The sequence below is a fragment of the Nycticebus coucang genome, chromosome 15, assembly GCF_027406575.1.
Source record: "Nycticebus coucang isolate mNycCou1 chromosome 15, mNycCou1.pri, whole genome shotgun sequence".
Classification (NCBI taxonomy): Eukaryota; Metazoa; Chordata; class Mammalia; order Primates; family Lorisidae; genus Nycticebus; species Nycticebus coucang.
Window position 1 is genome coordinate 75,644,002 of NC_069794.1, and position 22,141 is coordinate 75,666,142.

Here is a 22,141-nt window from a genome sequence, read left to right on the forward strand (position 1 = left end):
ATTCAGAATAAAAAGGGGGAGAAAATGACCAAAATAGTAGACATTTTAAAACAAGGTGACAATAACTGTAGTCAATAATTTATAAAAACTTAAATGGAAAATATTAAATTAAAAAAGATAAAAAAGATTAAAGAGAAAGCTTTAATAAGTCCAGAAAATTGAATTAAAATTACATTTACAAACTTCTCAAAGAAATCTACAGATACACTACTGCAATCCTTATCAAAATTCCATGATATTCTTCATAGAAATAAAAAAATCTTAAAATTTGTATGGAACCACAAAACACCCTCAATAGCTACAGCAGTCCTGAACAAAAAAGAACAAAGCTGGAGGCATCACATGACCAGACCTCTATAGTTTGGTTTATTCATCCTCTCCAAATTTTATATTGAAAATTTTCCCCCAGTGTTGGAAGTTTGCCATAATGGGAGGTATTTGCATCGTAAGGGTGGATCCCTCATGACTAGTTTAATAGCCTCCTGGCAGGTAGGAGGAACTGAGTTAGATCACATTTCACATTTTGTTAGTTCCCACAAGGGTTTCCCAGAGATCTGGCTATTAAGGAGCCTGAAAGCTTCCCCTGGCTCTTGCCCCCCATTCTCACATGATGTTTGGCTATGCTGGTTTCCCTTCTCATTCTGGCATAAGTGGAAGCAGCTGTGGCCCTCACCAGATACAAATGCCAGCACTATACTTCTAGTATACTCTGCAGAACCACGAGTCGAGTAAACATCTTTTCTTTATAAATTACCCAGCCTCAAGTATTTCTTTACAGTAACAGAAATAGACTAAGATACAGACTTCAAAATACATAACAACGTAATATTGAATAAAACAGTGTGGCACTGGCATAAAGACAGACACAGACCAATGGAACAGAATAAGTGACTCAGAAATAAGTCCATAGATCTACAGCCAGCTGATGTTTGACACAGTGCCAAAATGCTTACTGGGGGAAAGACAGTATCTTTAATAAATGATGCTGGGAAAATGGAATATCCACGTACAGAGGAATGAAACTAGACCCACACCTCTCACCCTGCACAAAAATCAAATCAAACTGATCAAAGACTTGAAACTATAAAATTCCTTGAAAAAAACAATAGGAGTGATGTTTCTAGATATTGGTCTGGGAAAAGACTTTATGAATAAAACCTCAGAGACAGAGGTGACCAAATAAAAATAAACAAATGAGAAGAATTATAGGATTGAATGGCAGGTCTATTTTTAGATGTCTAAGTGTTCTCCAAACATCTTTTCAAAGGAATGTATTCATTTGCATTCCCACCAGCAGTGCAGAAGTGTTCCTACCAGCAGTGCAGAAGTGTTCCCTTTTCTCCACATCCACACCAACATCTCTGGTCTTGGGATTTTGTGATACGGGCTAATCTTACTGGAGTTAGAGGATATCTCAAAGTAGTTTTGATTTGCATTTCTCTGATGATTAAGGATGATGAGCATTTTTTCATATGTCTGTAGGCCGTGCGCCTGTCTTTTTCAGAGAAGTTTCTCTTCGAGTACCTTGCCCAGCCTGCGATGGGATCACTTATTCTTATCTTGCTTATATGTTTGAGTTCTCTGTGGATTCTGGTTATTAAACTTTTGTCACAGACATAACCTGAAAATATCTTCTCCCATTCTGAGGGCCATCTGCTTGCTTTACTTACTGTGCTGTTGGCTGTGCAGAAGTTTTTTAGTTTGATCACGTCCCAGTAGTGTATTTTTGAAGCTGTTTCAATTGCCCGGGATATCCTCCTCATAAAATATTCACCCAGACCAATTGCCCGGGATATCCTCCTCATAAAATATTCACCCAGACCAATTTCTTCAAGAGTTTTCCCTGTACTTTCTTCTAGTATTTTTATAGTTTCATGTCTTAAGTTTAAATCTTTAATCCAGGGAGAGTCTATCTTTGTTAATGGTGAAAGGTGTGGGTCCGGTTTCAGTCTTCTACAGGTTGCCAGCTAGTTTACCCAGCACCATTTGTTAAATAGGGAATCTTTTTCCCACTGAATGTTTTAGAAGAACAAAAATCACATTATACCAAAGATATTTGTACCGGAATGTTTATTGCAGCCCAATTCATAATTGCTAAGTCATGGAAAAAGCCCAAGTGCCCACAAATGGAATGATAAATTGTGATATATGTACACCATGGAATATTATGCAGCCTTAAAGAAAGATACAGACTTTACCTCTTTCATGTTTACATGGATGGAGCTGGAACATATTCTTCTAAGTGAAGCATCTCAAGAATGGAGGAAAAAGCATCCAATGTACTCAGACCTACTACGAAACTAATTTATGGCTTTCATATGAAAGCTATAACCCCATTATAACCTAAGAATATGGGGAAGAGGGAGGATAGGCTGAGGGTGAGTGATTGGTGGGGCTACACCTGCAGTCCATCTTACAAGAGTACATGTGAAACTTAGTAAATGTAGAATATAAATGTCTTAACACAATAACTAAGAAAATGCCAGGAAGGCTATGTTAACCAGTGTGATGAAAATATGTCAAATGGTATATAAAACCAGTGTATGGTGCCCCATGATCGTATTAATGTACACAGCTATGATTTAATAAAAAGAAATAAATAAACAAACAAATGAGACTAGAAAGAAAAATCAACATATGCTAACTCAGCCAGAGAATTAAAAGTGAGGAAATAATATAACTCATTTTAGGAAGCCAAAATTTAAAATTATGAGGAATGAAAATCATAGCCAATCACACTGATGTCATAAATAAAAAATCCTAACCAAAATATTAACAGAATCCAGCCATTTATTAAAAGGAAAATATAACAAATATATAACAATTAATACTAAAATAAATAAGAGTTCAGTATTTACTAATTCTAGTAAATAAGTAAATAATAAACTGCATTCATTCCAGGAATGTAAGTTGGCTTACCCCTTAATTGTCAATCAATGAAATTAACTATATCAATAGAAAAAAGAAGAAAAATTGTTTTATCACAAAGATTTAGAAAAATCTTCTTATAGCAGTCAACACTTACTTGTAATTAAAAAACCGCAGCACACTGAAAGAAAAGGGTAGCATGTGTGTGCAGACAAGCACAACCTAAAACAGCTGAAGAGACAATGATAGCTTTTCCTTGGAGAACAGAACAGCATGAATATACATGCCTGCTATTGCCATTTCTAATTCTGCACCATATCAAAGTTTCTAGCTAGTGCTAGGGTGGATAAAAAAATAATGAATTGCAAAGAACAGCTGACCATATGATCTTATGGTCAATAAGATCTTACTCCAATAAGAGGCTCCGAAATTGATAAATTCAGCAAAGTCTCAGCTTACAAAGTTAGTATATATAAATCATTAGTACTTCTATACACCAATAACAGTCATGCTGAGAATCAAATCAAAGACTCAATACTATTCATCATAGTCACAAAGGAAATAAAATACCTAAGAATCTACTTAACCAAGGAAATGAAGTTCTCTACAAAGACAATTCTAAAACACCAAAGAAAACAATTGGATATCACACAAACAAATGGAAAAACATATCATGCTCAAGAATTGGTAGAATCAAAATTGTGAAAATGTCCACACTACCCCAAATAATTTACAAATTCACTGCAATTCCCATCAAAATGTCAACATTGTGATTTTGGAAATAGAAAAGAGCCCAAAAGAGCCCAAAAGAGCCCGAAGAGCCAAAGCAATCTTATGCAAAAAGACCAAATCTGGAGGCATCACATGACCAGGTTTCAAACTGTTCTACAAACATTAACTTTAAGGGTCTAACCAAAACACCATGGAATTAGTACAAAACAGAGACATAGACCAGTGGAACAGAACAGAGAACCAAGATGTGAAACCATTTACATACTGCAACATCTTTAACAGGGCAGATAACAAGGCAGCTGGGGAAAAGAAACTCTATTCAATAAATGGTTCTGGGAAAATTGGATAGCCACTGCAGAATAATGAAACAGGATCCATATCTCTCACCACTCACAAAGATTAATTCAGGATAAATAAAATGTGAGGCATGAAACCACAAGAATTCTAGAAGAAAATATTGGAAATACTCTTCTAAATATTAGCCTAGGCAAAGAATTTATGAAGAAGGCCCCAAAGGCAATCACAGCAACAACAAAAGCAATCCAATGAGACTTCATTAAATTAAAAAGTTTCTGCATGGAAGACTTCTGACTTGGGTCTTCCCCTTTGCCAGAAGCTCTGGTACTTTTCACTCCTTCTGTACTCCTTTCTGTCAAATATAATTCTTACCACTGGGGGCAGGGGTGGGTGGGAGAGAAAAGAAAAGCCTCTGCACAGCCAAAGAAATAATCAACCAAACAAATAGACCACCTACAGAATGGGAAAAAGTATTTGGAATCTATACATCAAATCAAGGGCTAATAACCAGGATCTACAAAAAATTCAAGCTAATCAGCAAGGAAAAAAACAATCCCTTTAAAAAGTGCATGAAGACATGAATAGAAGCTTTTCAAAAGAAGATAGACATGTGGCAAATAAACATATGGAAAATGTCCAATGTTCAATCAGTAATCATCAGAGAAATGCAAATGCAAATCAAAATGTGTTATCACCTTATGCCAGTTAGAATGGCTTTTATTGAAAAGTCCAAAAAACAATAGATGCAGAGAAAAAGGAACACTTATGCAGTCAGTCCCCAGGTTATTTACAAGATAGGTCTTGTAGGTTTGCTCTTAAGTTGAATTTGTATGTAAGTCAGAATAGGTATATTTTTCTATTGTCTGTAATAGCCTCCACTCATTATTGCAAGTTGTACATAAGTGGATGTTTGCAGCAAGAGACAAAGACAGGCCATACAAAATAGAATTTTTAAAGGTGGGAGACACGGCGGGGGGATCGCCTGTTAGTGGGGTTGCAGCAAATGGTCTTCAGTGTTTGCTTCGCTCAGTTTTTATAGAAGGCCATTTCCTCATTAGCCCAGAAGGTAAACTGAGGAAGAGAACAAAAACAGCAGCATTTTCTCTGAATAAATACATCAGCTCCTATTGTTTCTACAAACATTAACTTTAAGGGTCTGAGCAGACTTGAGAAATCCGAAACCTGAGCCTTTGTGTGGGGGCAGCCTCCTGTCTGTGGTCACACACACAGATTCCTTGGGGGGTGGGGGGTTAATCCCTACTAGTTCACTGTGAAGTAAAACGCCACCAGTGGCATCTGTCTCCTCTGAAGAATCCATGGGACAGAAGAATTTTTTTGTTCTTCACCCAGAGGCATCTTCCTCTGTGACAAGGAATATAAGCTCTCCTACCCATATTTCAGGGCTCAAGCTGTTCCCTTGATCTCTGCCTGGCAGAGATCAAATCCCTACAATGTGTATTTGGTTTGGCTACTGACTGGGCAGAAGATGGCCTGGTGAATGTTTCTTGCCAGGACTTGCATGCAGCTTCCTCTGTGGCCATCGTTTCTTTAGAGTGTTCACAGATTCAGGAGGAGTGTTTGCAAGCTGTATCCCCCTGTAGGCCAGGCTTCTAGGAAAAGCAGGAAATTGCTCAGAATTTAGCAGCTGGTTTAGCAGACCTGTTTTTATTCCTCCTTGCTCAGCTTATTTCTCTGTTTTTGCCTTTTTCTGGGGGTGTTTTCCCTTGCCAAAAATGGAGTCTTTGGTCTCCATCCTGCCTGCAACTATACAATTCAGAAATTCCACTTCTGGGTATATATCCAAAGGAAATGAAATCAGCATGTTGAAGAGACATCTGCACTCCCATGTTCACTGCAGAATTAGTCACCATAGCTAGATATGGAATCAGCCTAAGTGTCCATCAATGGGTGAATGGATGAAGAAAATGAGGTGCATATATACAAGAAAATATTATTCAATCTTAGGGGAGGAAATTCTGTCATTTGAGACAACACGGATCAACCTGAAGGACATTATGCTGAGTGAACTAAGCTAGGCACAGAAAGACAAATGCTGCATGCTCTCACTTGTGTGTGGAATCTAAAAAACCTAATTTATAGAAGCAGAAAAAAGAATGGTGATTACTAGTGGCTGGGGGTAAAATGGAGAATTATGGAGATATTGGTTAAAGGATACAAATTTTCAGCTAGACAAGAAGCATATATATTCCGTAAATTGATGGTACGATAGGGTAACCATAGTTGATGTATTATATACTTGAAAACTTTTAAGAAAAAATTTGCTTTAAATGTTTTCACCACAAAAAAATAATCAGTGTATGTAAATTAGCTTTCTTAGCCATTCCACAATGTATACATGCATCAACACACCATGTTGTATGCTATAAATACATACAATTTTATTAATGAAAAATCAAAGAACCTTAACTAAAATAATCTGCATTGACACTTAAATACAATTTGCATTTTTAGTGATATGAACTTGAAAATCAATAAATAGGAAACCCAAATAGTTGATCAACAAGAGAAAATATGCTAAACTTTCTTTGGTTCCTTTTATCCTTTTCTACCATCTTCCCTTCCTCACACTGTTCCTTTCTTCCTCCTTTCCTCCTCCCGTCCCTTCTCTCTCTTTCCTTTCCTTTCTCTTTCCTTTCCTTTCATAATGACACTAATATTTTCAAATGCTAAAACTATTAACACTTATTAATAGTAATATGTTCCTCATTTTTGTACTTTAATATAGCTCTTTAATGTCTTTAGAAAGACAGAGATGAAAAAAAATATTACCTTTGCCTTTTTTACTATGGAGCACGATAACATTTTCTTCATCTTGGGCCAACCACTTCTCAACTTCCTGGGAGAACACCAACATCTCACTGATTTCAAATAGAAGATTTTTAGGTAAGTTAAAATATTTCCACAAAGTCAAGCCCAGTGTATTTAGCCCTCTTCTGATAGTCAATTTGACTTAGCACTTACCGCAGAGTGGGGACATTATGGTCGTCGATCATGAGTCTACAAACCCTATGATGGAAGTGTTTAGGGTTATAACCTCGTTCACCTAAAATAAATAATACATATGTGATGTTGTATCTCCATACCTAATAAAATAGTAAATGAAGAAGTTACGAATACTTAAAATTTTTTTATTAGAAATTTCTTATCTACCTTGAAAGGAAATTTCTGAGTGGTTTCTGCTGCTCTAAAACAAATACAAAGACCTCAAAAACATAAGAATAGTAGTAGTTTGTCTCAGGTTACCTAAGTCCAACTTGTTTTCTTAATAGGACTTACTTTTAATTTTCCAGCATACTACTCACTCCACAGGTAATTAGAAACCAAGGAAAGAAGCCAGGATAGCTGACCAAAATTGCTGCCCCACCCCCACCACCCTGAAAATGTCTATGTAGTAATAATATACAGGTAGAGGGAAAAAATCATGAGAGACAGAGTGGTAAACTAGGAGGCAATCTGTTTTCTACTGGGCTTTTTGTTTTTTCGTATTTTTCTGCCATCCAGAGTCTCTCATCACAGTCCACTTCTACTGGGTTAGGGTACACATTTGTTAAATTCTCTATGTCCTCATAAAGAAATCTGACGGGAACAACAGCAAGATTTTCCTAAGCCTAATATCACTAGAGTAGATCTTCCCTAAAATGGTTCACCTCCCCTTCAGACTCTTTGGTCCCACAAGGCCTCCCTCCCTCATAGGGTACTTGGTGCTATTGGGCCAACTCTTCCTTCTAAATGGGGCTTGTGCAAGATGGGAATATTTGAACTCACTTGCCAACAGCACCAAATACTTATGATTAAAAGCAATGGAAAAATAATATCTTCTTACAGGCAGCAACCTGTTTTCTATCTACAGTGGCAAAACATCAAGTCAGGTACATACTACACAGATTGTAGACTTGATAGTGATTTGGATGCTTCATGTCCAGGAACCGCACAACTTCCTAAAAAAGATGGATGCATATCTTACATATCCACATGGCACCAACAGAAGACATTTCCTAGGAATAATCTAAAATGATTATTACTTTCTACTCATTTGTCTCTCATTGGCATCTTCTAGAGGAGATTCAAGGACTATGAAGTTATGTTATTTCCAAGTCATACCTAACCCACAGTGTTTTTCAGACCACAAAGTGTGCTTGGCTACTTAGATTAGCCTGTACTCTCAAGATGCACTGTTTTAACGTTACCAGAGAAGGAAATTGGGTGGTCAACTAGCAAATTTAAGTAAATTTGTTTGGAATTATTAATTCACAGTAAGATATGGTTCTTACTTAAATCTAAGTCTGCACAGATATGTCTTTTATGTAACAATCTGGATATTACGGTATATCTAAACATTATGCAAATACATAAATGCAAAAAATATTGGTATGATTATGTGTGCGTGTATGCATGATAGAAAAAGATAAGCATCAAATTTTAGATAAGTGTTAACAATATGGAGAGTCTTTTGGCTCATCTGTGTTTTCTCATTTTCTAAAATGAATGTATACCTGTCTCTGTATATGTATACACATATATCTGTGCAAAGAACATATATGCAAAGATATATCTCTTTATATCTCTTCAAAATGAGAAATAGTGATTATTATTTAAAATACAGTAAGTATCGCCATACTCATCCAACAATATTTTCAGAAAATTTATCCATATGAAATACGCACACATACATATATACCTCAGTACAACCACAAAAGTGACTTACAAAATTTAAAAACTGATTAGTATAGTACCATCACAGCAATGATTACTGGCTTACTATTGAGAAAAATTTAAGGTATTAAAGTGATCAATTTGTTAAAGTGGTTATCCCTATCACGAGGAAAGTAAAAAAGATGAACACTGCCTGTACATAGCATGTGGAGTGGGGAAAGGATAAAAAGTCTTATACAATTCAAAAATTCATGGAATCTCTTACACAGCATTCATATGTATTTAAAAATCAAGTATTAGAACTATAAATATCTCTAAGAAAGTTAAGTGAACATGACTGAAGCTTTTAGATGAGGAAGAAGTGTTGAATCAAGATACAGACAATAGGTTTGGATTTGACTTCCTAAAAATTTGAAATTTCTGTTTATAAAATGCCTCAACAATTGACCAAAAGGGGAAAATAATTGTCAGTAAAGTTAACTAAATAAGAACTATGGATAGTATAAGAAACAAAATAACTCATTAGCAACAACTTAAGTAGTACTCCCTCACCCCAGAAGCCAAGACGAATGTCTTCATTTTGATTTACATACACATGACATTTTTTGGCTTTTAACAAAACATCCCATCTAATATCAAGTGTTGTTGCTAAATTGATAATTGTCACCACAAAACCTAACCAAAGAAAATTCGCTCAATTTAGATAAGCTGTCATTAACTGACATCTCAGTCTACTAAAAACCAATATTAGCAATCAAAAAATGCTTAACTCATAAAAGATGGATTCTGGAAATTTGGGGATGGCTGCCCTGAAGTAGAATGATCCATCTAATGGACCTCAGTCAAATTGCAAATGGATTTTTATACAGCTGCTCAACTCCTGAGTCTCTGTATATTAGTTATAGTTTGTAAAGTCGTTTCATGAATAGAAATATGTCCCTTCCTGAGAATAAGGGAGAATGATTCCATCAATAGTTTCAGTTCTTCACTTTTCCCTACACCCAAGCCCTTGCTCTTCACCTTATTTTTCCCTCTCTCATTTTGAGCTCCAGCATGTGAGTTGAATTGTTCAATGGGATGACACAAAGCAGAGGTTGCAAAAACACCTGTGAGATTCTATTCTAGACTTTGCCTTTTGCCATAGGCTTGAAACACAGCCAGGGTAGCCGGAGAAAAACATTTTGATATTCTTCATAGATGCAGAAAAAGTATCTGATAAATTAATGATTTGAGATTCTGCTTGTTAGTGATTTCTGGGAGTTGTAACATGCTGCAGATATCTTCTCCTATTCTGAAGTTTGTCTCTTTGCTTTGTTGATTGCATCCTTAGATGTGCGTAAACATTTTAAGTTGATCATTTGTTTTGTTTTGGTGGCATCTTCAGGTTTTACTATGCAGAGGATTATATCATCTGCAAACAGAGACTATTTTACCTCCAACTTGGATGTTCTTTATTTATTTCTGTTGCCTGATTTCTCTGGTAGAACTTTCAGTACTACATTGAAAAAAAAAAAAAAATTGGAGGAAGTGCCCGTCCTGTCTTGTTCCAGTTCTTAGATGAAAAGCTTTCAGCTTTTCTCCATTCAGTGTGATGCTACTGGTGGGTTTGCATATAAGGCTTTTACTGTATCAATCAAAGTATGTTCCTTCTATACCTAATTTGTTGATGGCTTTTATCATGAATGGATACTGAATTTTACCTAGTGCCATTTCTGCATCTATGGAGGTGATCATGTGGTGTTTGTCCTTCATTCTGATGATGCAGTGTATCACATTTATTGATTTGAATATATCATATCACCCTTGCATCCTTGGGATAAATAACATTTAATCATGCTTTTTGATGTGCTGTTGGATTTGGTTTCTTAGTATTTTATTGAGAATTACTGCATCCATGTTCATCAGTGATACTGACCTCTAGTCTCTCTTTTTTTGTTGTGTTTTTCATTGGTTGTGGAATCAGATTAATGGTAAACTTGTAGATTTGAGTTTGGAAGAATTACCTGCCCTTTGACTTTTTTTTTTTTTGGGGGGGGGCGGTTAGTTTGAAAAGAATCAGTGTTAGTTCTTCTTTAAAAGTTTGGCAGAATTTAGTGGTGAAGCCATCTAGTCCTGGGCTCCTCTTTGCTTATAAAAGATTTTATTACTGATTCAATCTTGTTACTCATTATTGGCCTGTTCAGATATTCTCTTTTTGCTTGGTTCAGTCTTGGTAGGAAATTTATCCATTTCCTCTAGGTTGTCCAATTTGTTTTCCTGTAGTTGTTTATAATAGTCTTTAATAATTCTTTATATATGTGTGTGTATGTATATGTGTATATATGTGGATAAACATACACATATGTACTCTAAATATATATATATAGAGTACATATATGTGTATATATATATATATAGAGAGAGAGAGAGAGAGAGATAGTCTCACTTTATTACCCTTGGTAGAGTGCCATTGCATCATAGTTAATAGCAACCTCAAAATCCTGGGCTAAAGTGATTCTCTTGTCATCAGCCTCCTGAGTAGCTGGGACTACAGGCACCTGCCACAGTGCCTGGCTATTTTTAGAGACAGGGTCTCGCTCTTGCTCAGGCTGGTCTTGAACCCGTGATCTCAGGCAATCCACCTACTTTGGCCTCCCAGAGTGCTGGGATTATAGGCATGAGCCACTGTGCCTGGCCTGATCCTTTATATTTCTGTATTATCAGCTGAAAGACCTCATTTTTCATTTCTGATTTTATTGATTTGGGTCTTATCTTTTTTTTCCTTCTTAGTCTAAACATTGGTTTATCTATGTTGTTTAACTTTTCAAGAAACAAATTTTTCATTTTGTTCATCTTTTGTATTGTTTTAATCTCAATTTCACTTATTTTTGCTCTAATCTTTCCTATTTCTTTTCTCCATTAATTTTAGTTTTGTTTGTTCTTGTTTTCTAGTTCCACGAAGTGCATTGTAAGGTTGTTTATTTAATTTTTCTACTTTTTTGGTGTAGGTGTTTAGTGCTATAAACACCTCTTAGGGGCGGCGCCTGTAGCTCAGTCGGTAAGGCGCTGGCCCCATATACCGAGGGTGGCGGGTTCAAACCCGGCCCCAGCTGAACTGCAACCAAAAAATAGCTGGGCGTTGTGGCAGGCGCCTGTAGTCCCAGCTACTCGGGAGACTGAGGCAAGAGAATCGCCTAAGCCCAGGAGTTGGAGGTTGCTGTGAGCTGTGTGATGCCATGGCACTCTACCGAGGGCCATAAAGTGAGACTCAGTCTCTACAAAAAAAAAAAAAAAAAAAACACCTCTTAGTACAGCTTTTGCTGCATTCCACGGCATCATGAGTTTCTATTTTTTTTTTTTTTTTTTTAGAGACAGAGTCTCACTGTACTGCCCTCGGTTAGAGTGCTGTGGCGTCACACGGCTCACAGCAACCTCTAACTCTTGGGTTTAGGTGATTCTCCTGCCTCAGCCTCCCGAGCAGCTGGGACTACAGGCGCCCACCACAACGTCCAGCTATTTTCTTTGCTGCACTTTGGCCGGGGCTGGGTTTGAACCCGCCACCCTCGGCATATGGGGCCGGCGCCCTACCCACTGAGCCACAGGCGCCGCCCATGAGTTTCTATTTTTATTTATTTTTCGTTTGTTTGTTTCACATTAATATGAGGGTGCAAATAATTAGGGTCCATTGTTAGCATTTCCAGGGAAAAGTTCAAGTTGTAATTAAACCCTTTATCCAGGGGGTATGCTGTAGTCCCTCACATTTTGCACATTAGGTGAGATCTTACCCATCCCCGCTCTCCTCTCCTTTCCCCTTTTCCTCTTCCCTCCTTCCCCACACATGAATATACTTGTGTTTTTCTCTTGTATGGGTGTGTAGTTATTTTTCTTTTGGTTTAATATTAGGAGTTAGTACACTGGATACTTGCTTTTCTATTCTTGTGATACTTTACTAAGAAGGATGTGCTCCAACTCTATCAAGGTTAATAAAAAAGATTTAGAGTAACTATCTTTTTATGGCTGGATAATATTTCATGGTATATGTATAGCTCAGTTTATTAATCCATTCACGGGTTGATGGGCACATGGGTTTCTTCTATGTCTTAGCAACTGTGAATTGAACTGCAGTAACACTCTGGTGCAAATGTCCTTGTAGGAAATGATATTTTTTCTTCTGGGTAGATACTTAGTAATGGTATTGTGGGATCAAATAGAAGGTCTACTTTTAAGCTCTTTGAGGATTGCCCATACTTCTTTCCATAGAGGTTGTATTAGTTTGTGATCCCACCGGCAGTGTTAAAGTGTTCACTTCTCTCCATATCTATGCTAGCATCTGCAGCTTTGGGATTTTTTTGTTTGTTTGTTTTTTTGTAGAGACAGAGTCTCATTTTATTGCCCTCAGTAGAGTGCCATGGCACCACACAGCTCACAACAACCTCCAACTTCTGGGTTTAGGCAATTCTCTTACCTCAGCCTCCCAAGTAGCTGGGACTACAGGTGCCTGCGACAATGCCCAGCAATTTTTTTTGTTGCAGTTCGGCTGGGGCTGGGTTTGAATCCGTTACCCTCGGTATATGGGGCTGGTGCCTTACCCACTGAGCCACGGGCACCACCCAGCTTTGGGATTTTGTGATCAGGGCTATTCTCACTGGGGTTAGGTAACATCTCAGAGTGGTTTTGATTTGCATTTCTCTGATGATTAGGGATGAGGAGCAATTTTTTCATTTGTTTTTTGGCTATTTTCCTGTCTTCTTTAGAGAAATTTCTTTTCAAGCCTCTTGTCCACTTATAAATGTGATTGTTTGCTCTTTTTGTTGATTAATTTGAGTTTTTAAATTTCTTTCTTCATTTCTTCATTCACCTATCGGTTATTCAGGAGCATATTGCTTAATTTTCATGTATCTGTATAACTTCCAAAGTTCCTTTCATTATTATTTCTACATGTGGTTTTATTTCATCATGGTCAGGAAAGATAACTGATATGAATCAAATTTGTAAAAAATTGTTGATACTTGTCTTATTACCTAACACATGGTTTATCTTGGAGAATGTTCCGTATGCTGATGAGAAGAACATGCACTCTGTAGCTATTGGATGAAATGTTCTGTATGTCTGTTAGGTCCATTTGGTCTACACTGTAAATAAATCTGTTGTGTCTCTGTTGATTTTCTGCCTAGATCATCTTCCCAATGCTGAGAATGAGTGTTAAAAGCCTCAACTACTCTTGAATGAAATATCTCTTTCCTCTTCATCTAATAATGTTTGTTTTATTATATATCTGGCTACTCTAGTGTTGGAGCCATATATACATAGTATTCACAATTATTTTATTTTATTTTATTTATTTACTTTTTTCAGTTTTGGCTGGGGCTGGGTTTGAACCTGCCACCTCCAACATATGGGGCCAGTGCCCTACTCCTTTGAGCCACAGGCACCACCCAGTATTCACAATTAGTATATTTTCTTGCTAAGTTTTCCCCTTAACATTATACAATAACCTTCTTTGTCACGTTTTACAGTTTTTGACTTAGAATCTATTTTATCTTATGTAAGTATGGCTGCTACTGCTTACTTTTGCTTCATGTTTGCTTGGAATATCTTTTTCCATCTATGTTTGTCTTTACATGTCAGATGAGTTTCTTGTAGGCAACATATAGTTGGGTCATTGAAAAAAATACTTTCAGCCAAGCCTAGGTCTTCTAATTGGGAATTTAGTCTGCTTCCATTAAAAGTGATTACTCCTTTACTATTCAACATAGTGCTGGAAGTTCTAGCCAATACAAATAGGCAAGACAAGGAAATAAAGGGAATCCAAATGGGAGCAGAGGAGGTCAAACTCTCCCTCTTTGCTGACAAGATGATCTTATACTTAGAGAACCCCAAAGACTCAACCACAAGACTCCTGGAAGTCATCAAAAAATACAGTAATGTTTCAGGATATAAAATTAATGTCCGCAAGTCAGTAGCCTTTGTATACAGAAATAACAGTCAAGATGAGAAGCTAATTAAGGACACAACTCCCTTAACCATAGTTTCAAAGAAAATTAAATACCTAGGAATATACCTAACGAAGGAGGTGAAGGACCTCTATAAAGAAAACTATGAAATCCTCAGAAAGGAAATAGCAGAGGATATTAACAAATGGAAGAGCATACCATGCTCATGGATGGGAAGAATCATCATTGTTAAAATGTCTATACTTCCCAAAGCAATCTACCTATTCAATGCCATTCCTATCAAAATACCAACATTGCACTTTCAAGATTTGGAAAAAATCATTCTGCGTTTTGTATGGAACCGGAAAAAAACGGTTAGCTAAGGCAGTTCATAGGAATAAAAATAAAGCTGGAGGCATCAGCATACCAGATTTTAGTCTGTACTACACAGCCATTGTGGTCAAGACAGCATGGTACAGGCACAAAAACAGAGACATAGACACTTAGAATCGAATTGAATACCAAGAAATGAAACTAACATCTTATAACCACCTAATCTTCGATAAACCAAACAAGAACATACCTTGGGGGAAAGACTCCCTATTCAACAAATGGTGTTGGGAGAACTGGATGTCTACATGTAAAAGACTGAAACTGGACCCACATCTTTCCCCACTCACAAAAATTGATCCAAGATGGATAAATGACTTAAATTTAAGGTGTGAAACAATAAAAGTCCTCAAAGAAAGCATAGGAAAAATACTGGAAGATATTGGCCTGGGGAAAACTTTATGAAGAAGACTGCCATGGCAATTGCAATAACAACAAAAATAAACAAATGGGACTTCATTAAACTGAAAAGCTTCTGTACAGCTAAGGAGACAATAACCAAAGCAAAGAGACAACCTACACAATGGGAAAGGATATTTGCATATTTTCAATCAGACAAAAGCTTGATAACTAGGATCTATAGAGAACTCAAATTAATCCACATGAAAAAAGCCAACAATCCCATATATAAATGGGCAAGAGACATGAATAGAACTTTCTCTAAAGATGACAGACGAATGGCTAACAAACACATGAAAAAATGTTCATCATCTCTATATATTAGAGAAATGCAAATCAAAACAACCCTGAGATATCATCTAACCCCAGTGAGAATGGCCCACATCACAAAATCTCAAAACTGCAGATGCTGGCATGGATGTGGAGAGAAGGGTACACTTTTACACTGCTGGTGGGACTGCAAACTAGTACAACCTTTCTGGAAGGAAGTATGGAGAAACCTCAAAGCACTCAAGCTAGACCTCCCATTTGATCCTGCAATCCCATTACTGGGGATCTACCCAGAAGGAAAAAAATCCTTTTATCTTAAGGACACTTGTACTAGACTGTTTATTGCAGCTCAATTTACAATCGCCAAAATGTGGAAACAGCCTAAATGCCCACCAACCCAGGAATGGATTAACAAGCTGTGGTATATGTATACCATGGAATACTATTCAGCCATTAAAAAAAAATGGAGACTTTACATCCTTCGTATTAACCTGGATGGAAGTGGAAGACATTATTCTTAGTAAAGCATCACGAGAATGGAGAAGCATGAATCCTATGTACTCAATTTGATGTGAGGACAATTAATAACAATTAAGTTTATGGGGGGGAAGCAGAAAGAGGGATGGGGGGTGGGGCCTTGGTGTGTGTCACACTTTATGGAGGCAAGACATGATTGCAAGAGGGACTTTACCTAACAATTGCACTCAGTGTAACCTGGCTTATTGTACCCTCAATGAATCCCCAACAATAAAAAAAAAAAAACAGTTATTACTGATAGGTAAAGACTTACTCCTGTCATTCCTTGGCTTTGTGGTTGTATTGTATATCCTTTATTTCTTTCTTCAATTACTATCATTTATCTTTGCAGTTTATTGGGTTTCTGTAGTGATAAAGTTTGATTCCTTTCTTTTTCTCATTTGTATATCTGCTCAGTGAGTTTTATACTTTTACATGTTTTCATGATGGTAATCATTCTTTTGTTTCCAGATGTAGGACACCATTAAATAGTCCAATGGTGATAAGTTCCCTCAGTTTTTCCTTCTCTGGAAAATACTTTCTTTCTTCATTACTGAAGGATGGCTTTCCTGGAAATAGTATTTTCTGGATTATGGCTAGATGTTTTTTTCTGTCAGTACTTTGCATTATTCTATTTTCTCCTGGCCTGTAAGGTTTCCTGTGATTCATCTACTGTTGGTCCAATAGATATTCCCTTATATATGACTTGACGCTTTTTTTTTCTTTTTTCTTTTTTTTTTGTAGAGACAGAGTCTCACTGTACCGCCCTTGGTAGAGTGCCGTGGCGTCACGTGGCTCACAGCAACCTCTAACTCTTGGGCTTACGCGATTCTCTTGCCTCAGCCTCCCGAGCAGCTGGGACTACAGGCGCCTGCCACAACAACCGGCTATTTTTTTGTTGCAGTTTGACTGGGGCTGGGTTTGAACCCGCCACCTTCGGCATATGGGGCCGGCACCGTACTCACTGAGCCACAGGTGCCGCCCAACTTGAAGCTTTTGTCTTGCTTTTTTTTTTTTTAGAAATCTTTGTCTTTGATTTTGACTATTTGACTATTGTGTGCCTCAGAAAGGAACTTGTGGGGTTGCATCTATTTGGGAAACTTTGTGCTTCCTGAATCTGGATGTCAATATGTCTCCCAAGACTTGGGATATTTTGGTTATTATTTTATTGGAGAGAATTTTCTATCTCTTTTCTCATTTCTTGTCCTTCTGAATTCCCCCAAAGGCAAATATTTGTTTGACTAATAGTGTACCATAATTCCCATTGGCTTTCTTCATTCTTTCTTATTCTTTTCTGTTTTTGTGATACCTAGGTTATTTTAAAGACATGTCTTGATGTTTTGAACTTCTTCTTGCTGCTTGGTATAGCTGATTTTGAAGCTCTTGATGTTAATTTTGTTTTTTTTATTTAATTCCTTGAATTATTCAGTGCCAACATTTGTTTGGTTCTTTTTCAATAATATCTATATCTTTGTTGAATTTGTTATTCAGATCATGAATTGTTTCCCTAATTTTGTAATATATTATCTATCTGTATTCTCCTATATGTCAGTGAGTTTCCTTAAAGTCACTTTTAAAAATTCCTTCTCAGGCAATTTAGTTTGTTACTATGAATCTATTATAGGGGAAGTATTGTGTTTCTTTGGAGGTGTAATATTTCATTGCATTTCATGTTCCTTGTATCCCCATTGATTTCGCACATCTGGTGAAACAGTTGCCTCCTCCAATTTTATCAATTAGTTTTCATAGATGAGGATTTTTTTGCCTTCAGTTTTGTCCTATATGGGTAGGGTGCCTTTGCCTTGGCTGTAGGTGCGTACAGTGTTCATGTGATTTCTTCAGTTGTAATTAACATTATCAGTTTCTATAAGTATCAGTGTCCTAAACTGTGGATGTTCATGGAGGCAGTGGTGTGGCTTAGCTGAGGGCCACAGATACCATGTCAGCTGGATTTCAGGCTGGGGTCATATACTGAGTGTGGTGTCTCCACTAGTCACGGGGGTAGCGTCACTGGCTAAGTGAGAACCAGGTAGGCTGGTCTTCAGATCCGCAGAAGTATGTGTGGCAAGTGGCAACTTTGCTGGTTAATGTATGGGATCAAAGGCAGAAGTGGGTGCCAGGCAGTCTGGCCTTCAGTGCTTATGCAAGATAATCACCTGAGCTCAGGAGTTTGAGGTTGCAGTGAGCTATAACAACCTCAGTACCCTCAAACCTGGTCAACAGAACAAGATTCTGGCTAAAACAAAAAACACCTTAAACTAAATAGTGTGCATTCACTTAGAAATAAATATCCTTACCGTCATTTTATTCCTGTATAAAGAATGCTTTCCTGCGGCTGGGTACGACATGGCAATAATATGATCTGAAAGTCAAAGCTAACACTGTCACAAATGTCATTAGAGGTAAAACAATATAGAAACATAAAATTGATATATAATCAATCTCTTTTTTCATAGAAAAGAACTTTAAAAATTGAAGTTGACAGAAACCCAGTTAATACACATTCAGGATAATCAAGATCAAATATTAAGTTGTTTAATATTTGACCAGAAACCTTGCATGTTGTTTTTAAAAATATTTAATGAATTAATTATATTAAATTATAGCTGTGTACATTAATGCAATCATGGGGTAGAATGTGCTGGTTTTTATATACAATTTGAAATATTTTCATCAAACTGGTTAAACATAGCCTTCACGGCATTTTCTTAGTTATTGTATTAAGACATTTATATTCTACACCTAGTAAATTGCACATGTACCACTGTAAGATGCATCGTAGATGTGGTCTCACCAATTACCCTGTCTCCACCCATCCTCACTCCTCCCCTTCATTGCTCTTCCTCTTTCCCCTTCATCTTGGGCTGTAGTTGGGTTATAGCTTTCATATGGAAGTATGGGTGCTTATAAATTAGATTCATAGTAGGGTGGAATACATTGGATACTTTTTCTTCCATTCTTGAGACACTTTGCTAAGAAGACTAGGTTCCAGCTCCATCCATGTAAACATATAAGAGGTAAAGTCTCCATCTTTCTTTAAGGTGGCATAATATTCCATGGTGTACATATACCAAAATTTATTAATCCATTCATGAGTTGATAGGCACTTGGGCTTCTTCCATGACTTAGCAATTATGAACTGGGCTATAATAAACATTCTGGTACAAATATCTTTGTTATAATATGATTTCTGGTCTTCTGGATATATACCTAGTAGAGGAATTGTAGGGTTGAATGGCAGGTTATTTTAAGATCCCTAAGTGTTTTCCAAACATCTTTCCAAAAGGAACAGATTAGTTTGCATTTCCACCAGCAATGCAGAAGTGTTCCCTTTTCTCCAAATCCATGCCTACATCTCTGGTTTTGGGATTTTGTGATGTGGGCTAACCTTAGTGGAGTGAGAAGATATCTCAAAGTAGTTTTGATTTGCATTTGTCTGATGATTAAGGATGATGAGCATTTTTTCATGTCTGTAGGCCCTGCGCCTGTCTTCAGAGAAGTTTCCCTTCAAGTCCCTTGCCCAGCCTGAGATGGGATCACTTGTTCTTTTTTTGATAATATGTTTGAGTTCTCTGTGGATTCTGGTTATTAAACCTTTGTCAGAGACATAACCTACAAATATCTTCTCCCATTCTGAGAGCTGTCTGCCTGCTTTACTTACTGTGTTCTTGGCTGTGCATAAGTATTTTAGTTTGATCAGATCCCAGTAGTGCATTTTTAATGCTGCTTCAATTGCCGGGTTGGCGGGGGTGGGGGGTAGAGTCCTCCTCAGAAAATATTTGCCCAGACTGATTTCTTCAAGGGTTTCCCCTGCACTTTCTTCTAGTATTTTTATAGTTTTATGTCTTAAGTTTAAATCTTTAATCCAGTCAGAGTCTATCTTAGTCAATGGTGAAATGTGTGGGTCCAGTTTCAGTCTTCTACAGGTTGCCAGCCAGTTCACCCAGCACCATTTGTTAAATAGGGAATCTTTTCTCCACTGAATGTTTTTAATTGGCTTGTCAAAGATCAAATAATGGTAAGCAGCTGGGTTCATCTCTTGGTTCTCTATTCTATTTCATACATCTCCCTTTCTGTTTTTGTGCCAATACCATGCTGTTTCGATCACTATCGATTTATAGTATAGTCTGAATTCTGGTACCATAATTCCTCTTGCTTTGTTTTTGTTTCTGAGTACTATCTTGGTTATTTGAGGTTTTTTTTTCTGATTTCATATAAAATGAAGTATTATTTTTTCAATATCTTTAAAGTATGACAGTGGACCCTTAATAGGGATTGCATTAAAATTGTATATTGCTTTGAGTAATATGAACATTTTAACAATGTTAATTCTTCCCAGTCATGGGCATGGTATGTTTTCCCATTTGTTAACATCTTTAGCTATTTCATTTCATAGAGTTTCATAGTTCTCCTTATAAAAATCTTTCACATTCTTCGTTATAGAAACTCCCAAATATTTCATCTTCTTTGGCACTTCTGTGAATGGAATAGAGTCTTTGACTGTTTTTTCAGCTTGACTATTGTTGGCATATAATAAAGGCTACATATTTATGAGTGTTGATTTTGTAACTTGAGACACTGCTATATTCGTTAATCACTTCTACGAGTTTTATAGTAGAATTCCTGGTGTTTTCCAGATATACAATCATATCATCTGCAAAGAGTGACCCTATATGAATACCCTTGATCACATTTTCTCGCCTAATTGTGATGGCTAAGACTTCCATTATATGTTAAAATATATACCATATATATTCCATATATGTTAAAAAGCAGTGGAGACAATGGGCAACCTTGCCTGGTTCCTGATCTGAGTGGAAATTATTTCAATTTAACTCAATTCAATATGATATTGGCTATGGGTTTGCTGTAGATGGCCTCTATCAGTTTAAGAAATGTCCCTTCTATACCAATTTTCTCAAGTGTTCTGATCATGAAAGGATGCTGGATGTTATCAAAAGCTTTTTCTGCATCAATTGAGAGAATCATATGGTCATTGCTTTTTGTTTATGTGCTGAATTATATTTATAGATTTACGTATATTGAACCAGCCTTGAGACTGTGAAATAAAACTCACTTGGTCATGGTGCATTATTTGTTTCACTCTGGATTCTGTTTGCTAGGATCTTGTTGAATATTTTCGCATCAATATTCTTTAGTGATATTGGTTTGTGATTTTCTTTTCTTGTTGGGTCTTTTCCTGGTTTGGGGATCAAGGTGATGTTTGCTTCATAGAATGTGTTGGGTAATATTCCTTATTTTTCCATATTTTGGAAAAGGTTGTGTAATATAGGTACTAATTCCTCTTTAAAGGTTTGGTAGAATTCTGATGTGAAGCCATGTGGTCCCGGGCTCCTCTTTTTAGGGAGATTTTGTATGGTCGATGCTATTTCAGAACTTGATATAGGCCTGTTCAACATTTGCACTTCATTCTGGCTAAGTCTAGGCATGCTTCCAAGTATTTGTCTCTTTCATTCAGATTTTTGTATTTCTGAAAATAGAGCTTTTTGTAATATTAAGGATTTTTTGAATTTCTCAGGAGTCTGTTGTTATTTCGTCTTTACCATTTGTGATTGATGAAATTAGAGATTTTACACTTTTTTCCTGGTGAGGTTAGCCAAAGGTTTATCTATTTTATTGACCTTTTCAAAAAACCAACTTTTCAATTTATTGATCTGTTGTATAATCCTTTTGTTTTCAATTTCATTTAATTCTCCTCTAATTTTGGTGATTTCTTTTCTTCTGCTGTGTTTGGGATTGGAATATTCTTCCTTTTCCAGTTGCCTGAGATGTCCCATTAAGTTGTTAACCTCCTCTCTGTCCATTCTCTTGAGGAAGGCTTGCAGTAATATAAATTTCCCTCTTAGGACTGCCTTTGCAGTACCCCTGAGGTTCTGATAATTTATGTATTCATTATCGTTTTTCTTCCAAAATTTTGGTAATTTCCTTCTTATTCTCATCTACAACCAAGCTATCATTCAGCATAAGGTTATTTAGCTTCCATATTTTTGTATGAGTATGCTGATTCCTTTTGTTATTTAGTTCAACTTTTGTTCCATGATGGTCTGAGATGATACTAGGAA

The 22,141-nt window shown here is 36.7% G+C and overlaps 1 protein-coding gene across 1 annotated transcript in view; it reads right to left on the reverse strand.

The window, feature by feature from the left end:
• Positions 1-22,141, reverse strand: part of LOC128566490 (phosphatidylinositol 3,4,5-trisphosphate 3-phosphatase TPTE2-like) — a 99,627-nt gene that overhangs the window by 39,989 nt on the left and 37,497 nt on the right. Inside the window, exons 11-14 of the mRNA XM_053563332.1 lie at positions 18,356-18,420; positions 7,796-7,856; positions 6,880-6,961; positions 6,688-6,776 (exon numbers count right to left, since the gene is read on the reverse strand). Coding sequence (XP_053419307.1) covers positions 6,688-6,776; positions 6,880-6,961; positions 7,796-7,856; positions 18,356-18,420 — 297 coding nt within the window. The remainder of the gene's footprint in view (positions 1-6,687; positions 6,777-6,879; positions 6,962-7,795; positions 7,857-18,355; positions 18,421-22,141) is intronic.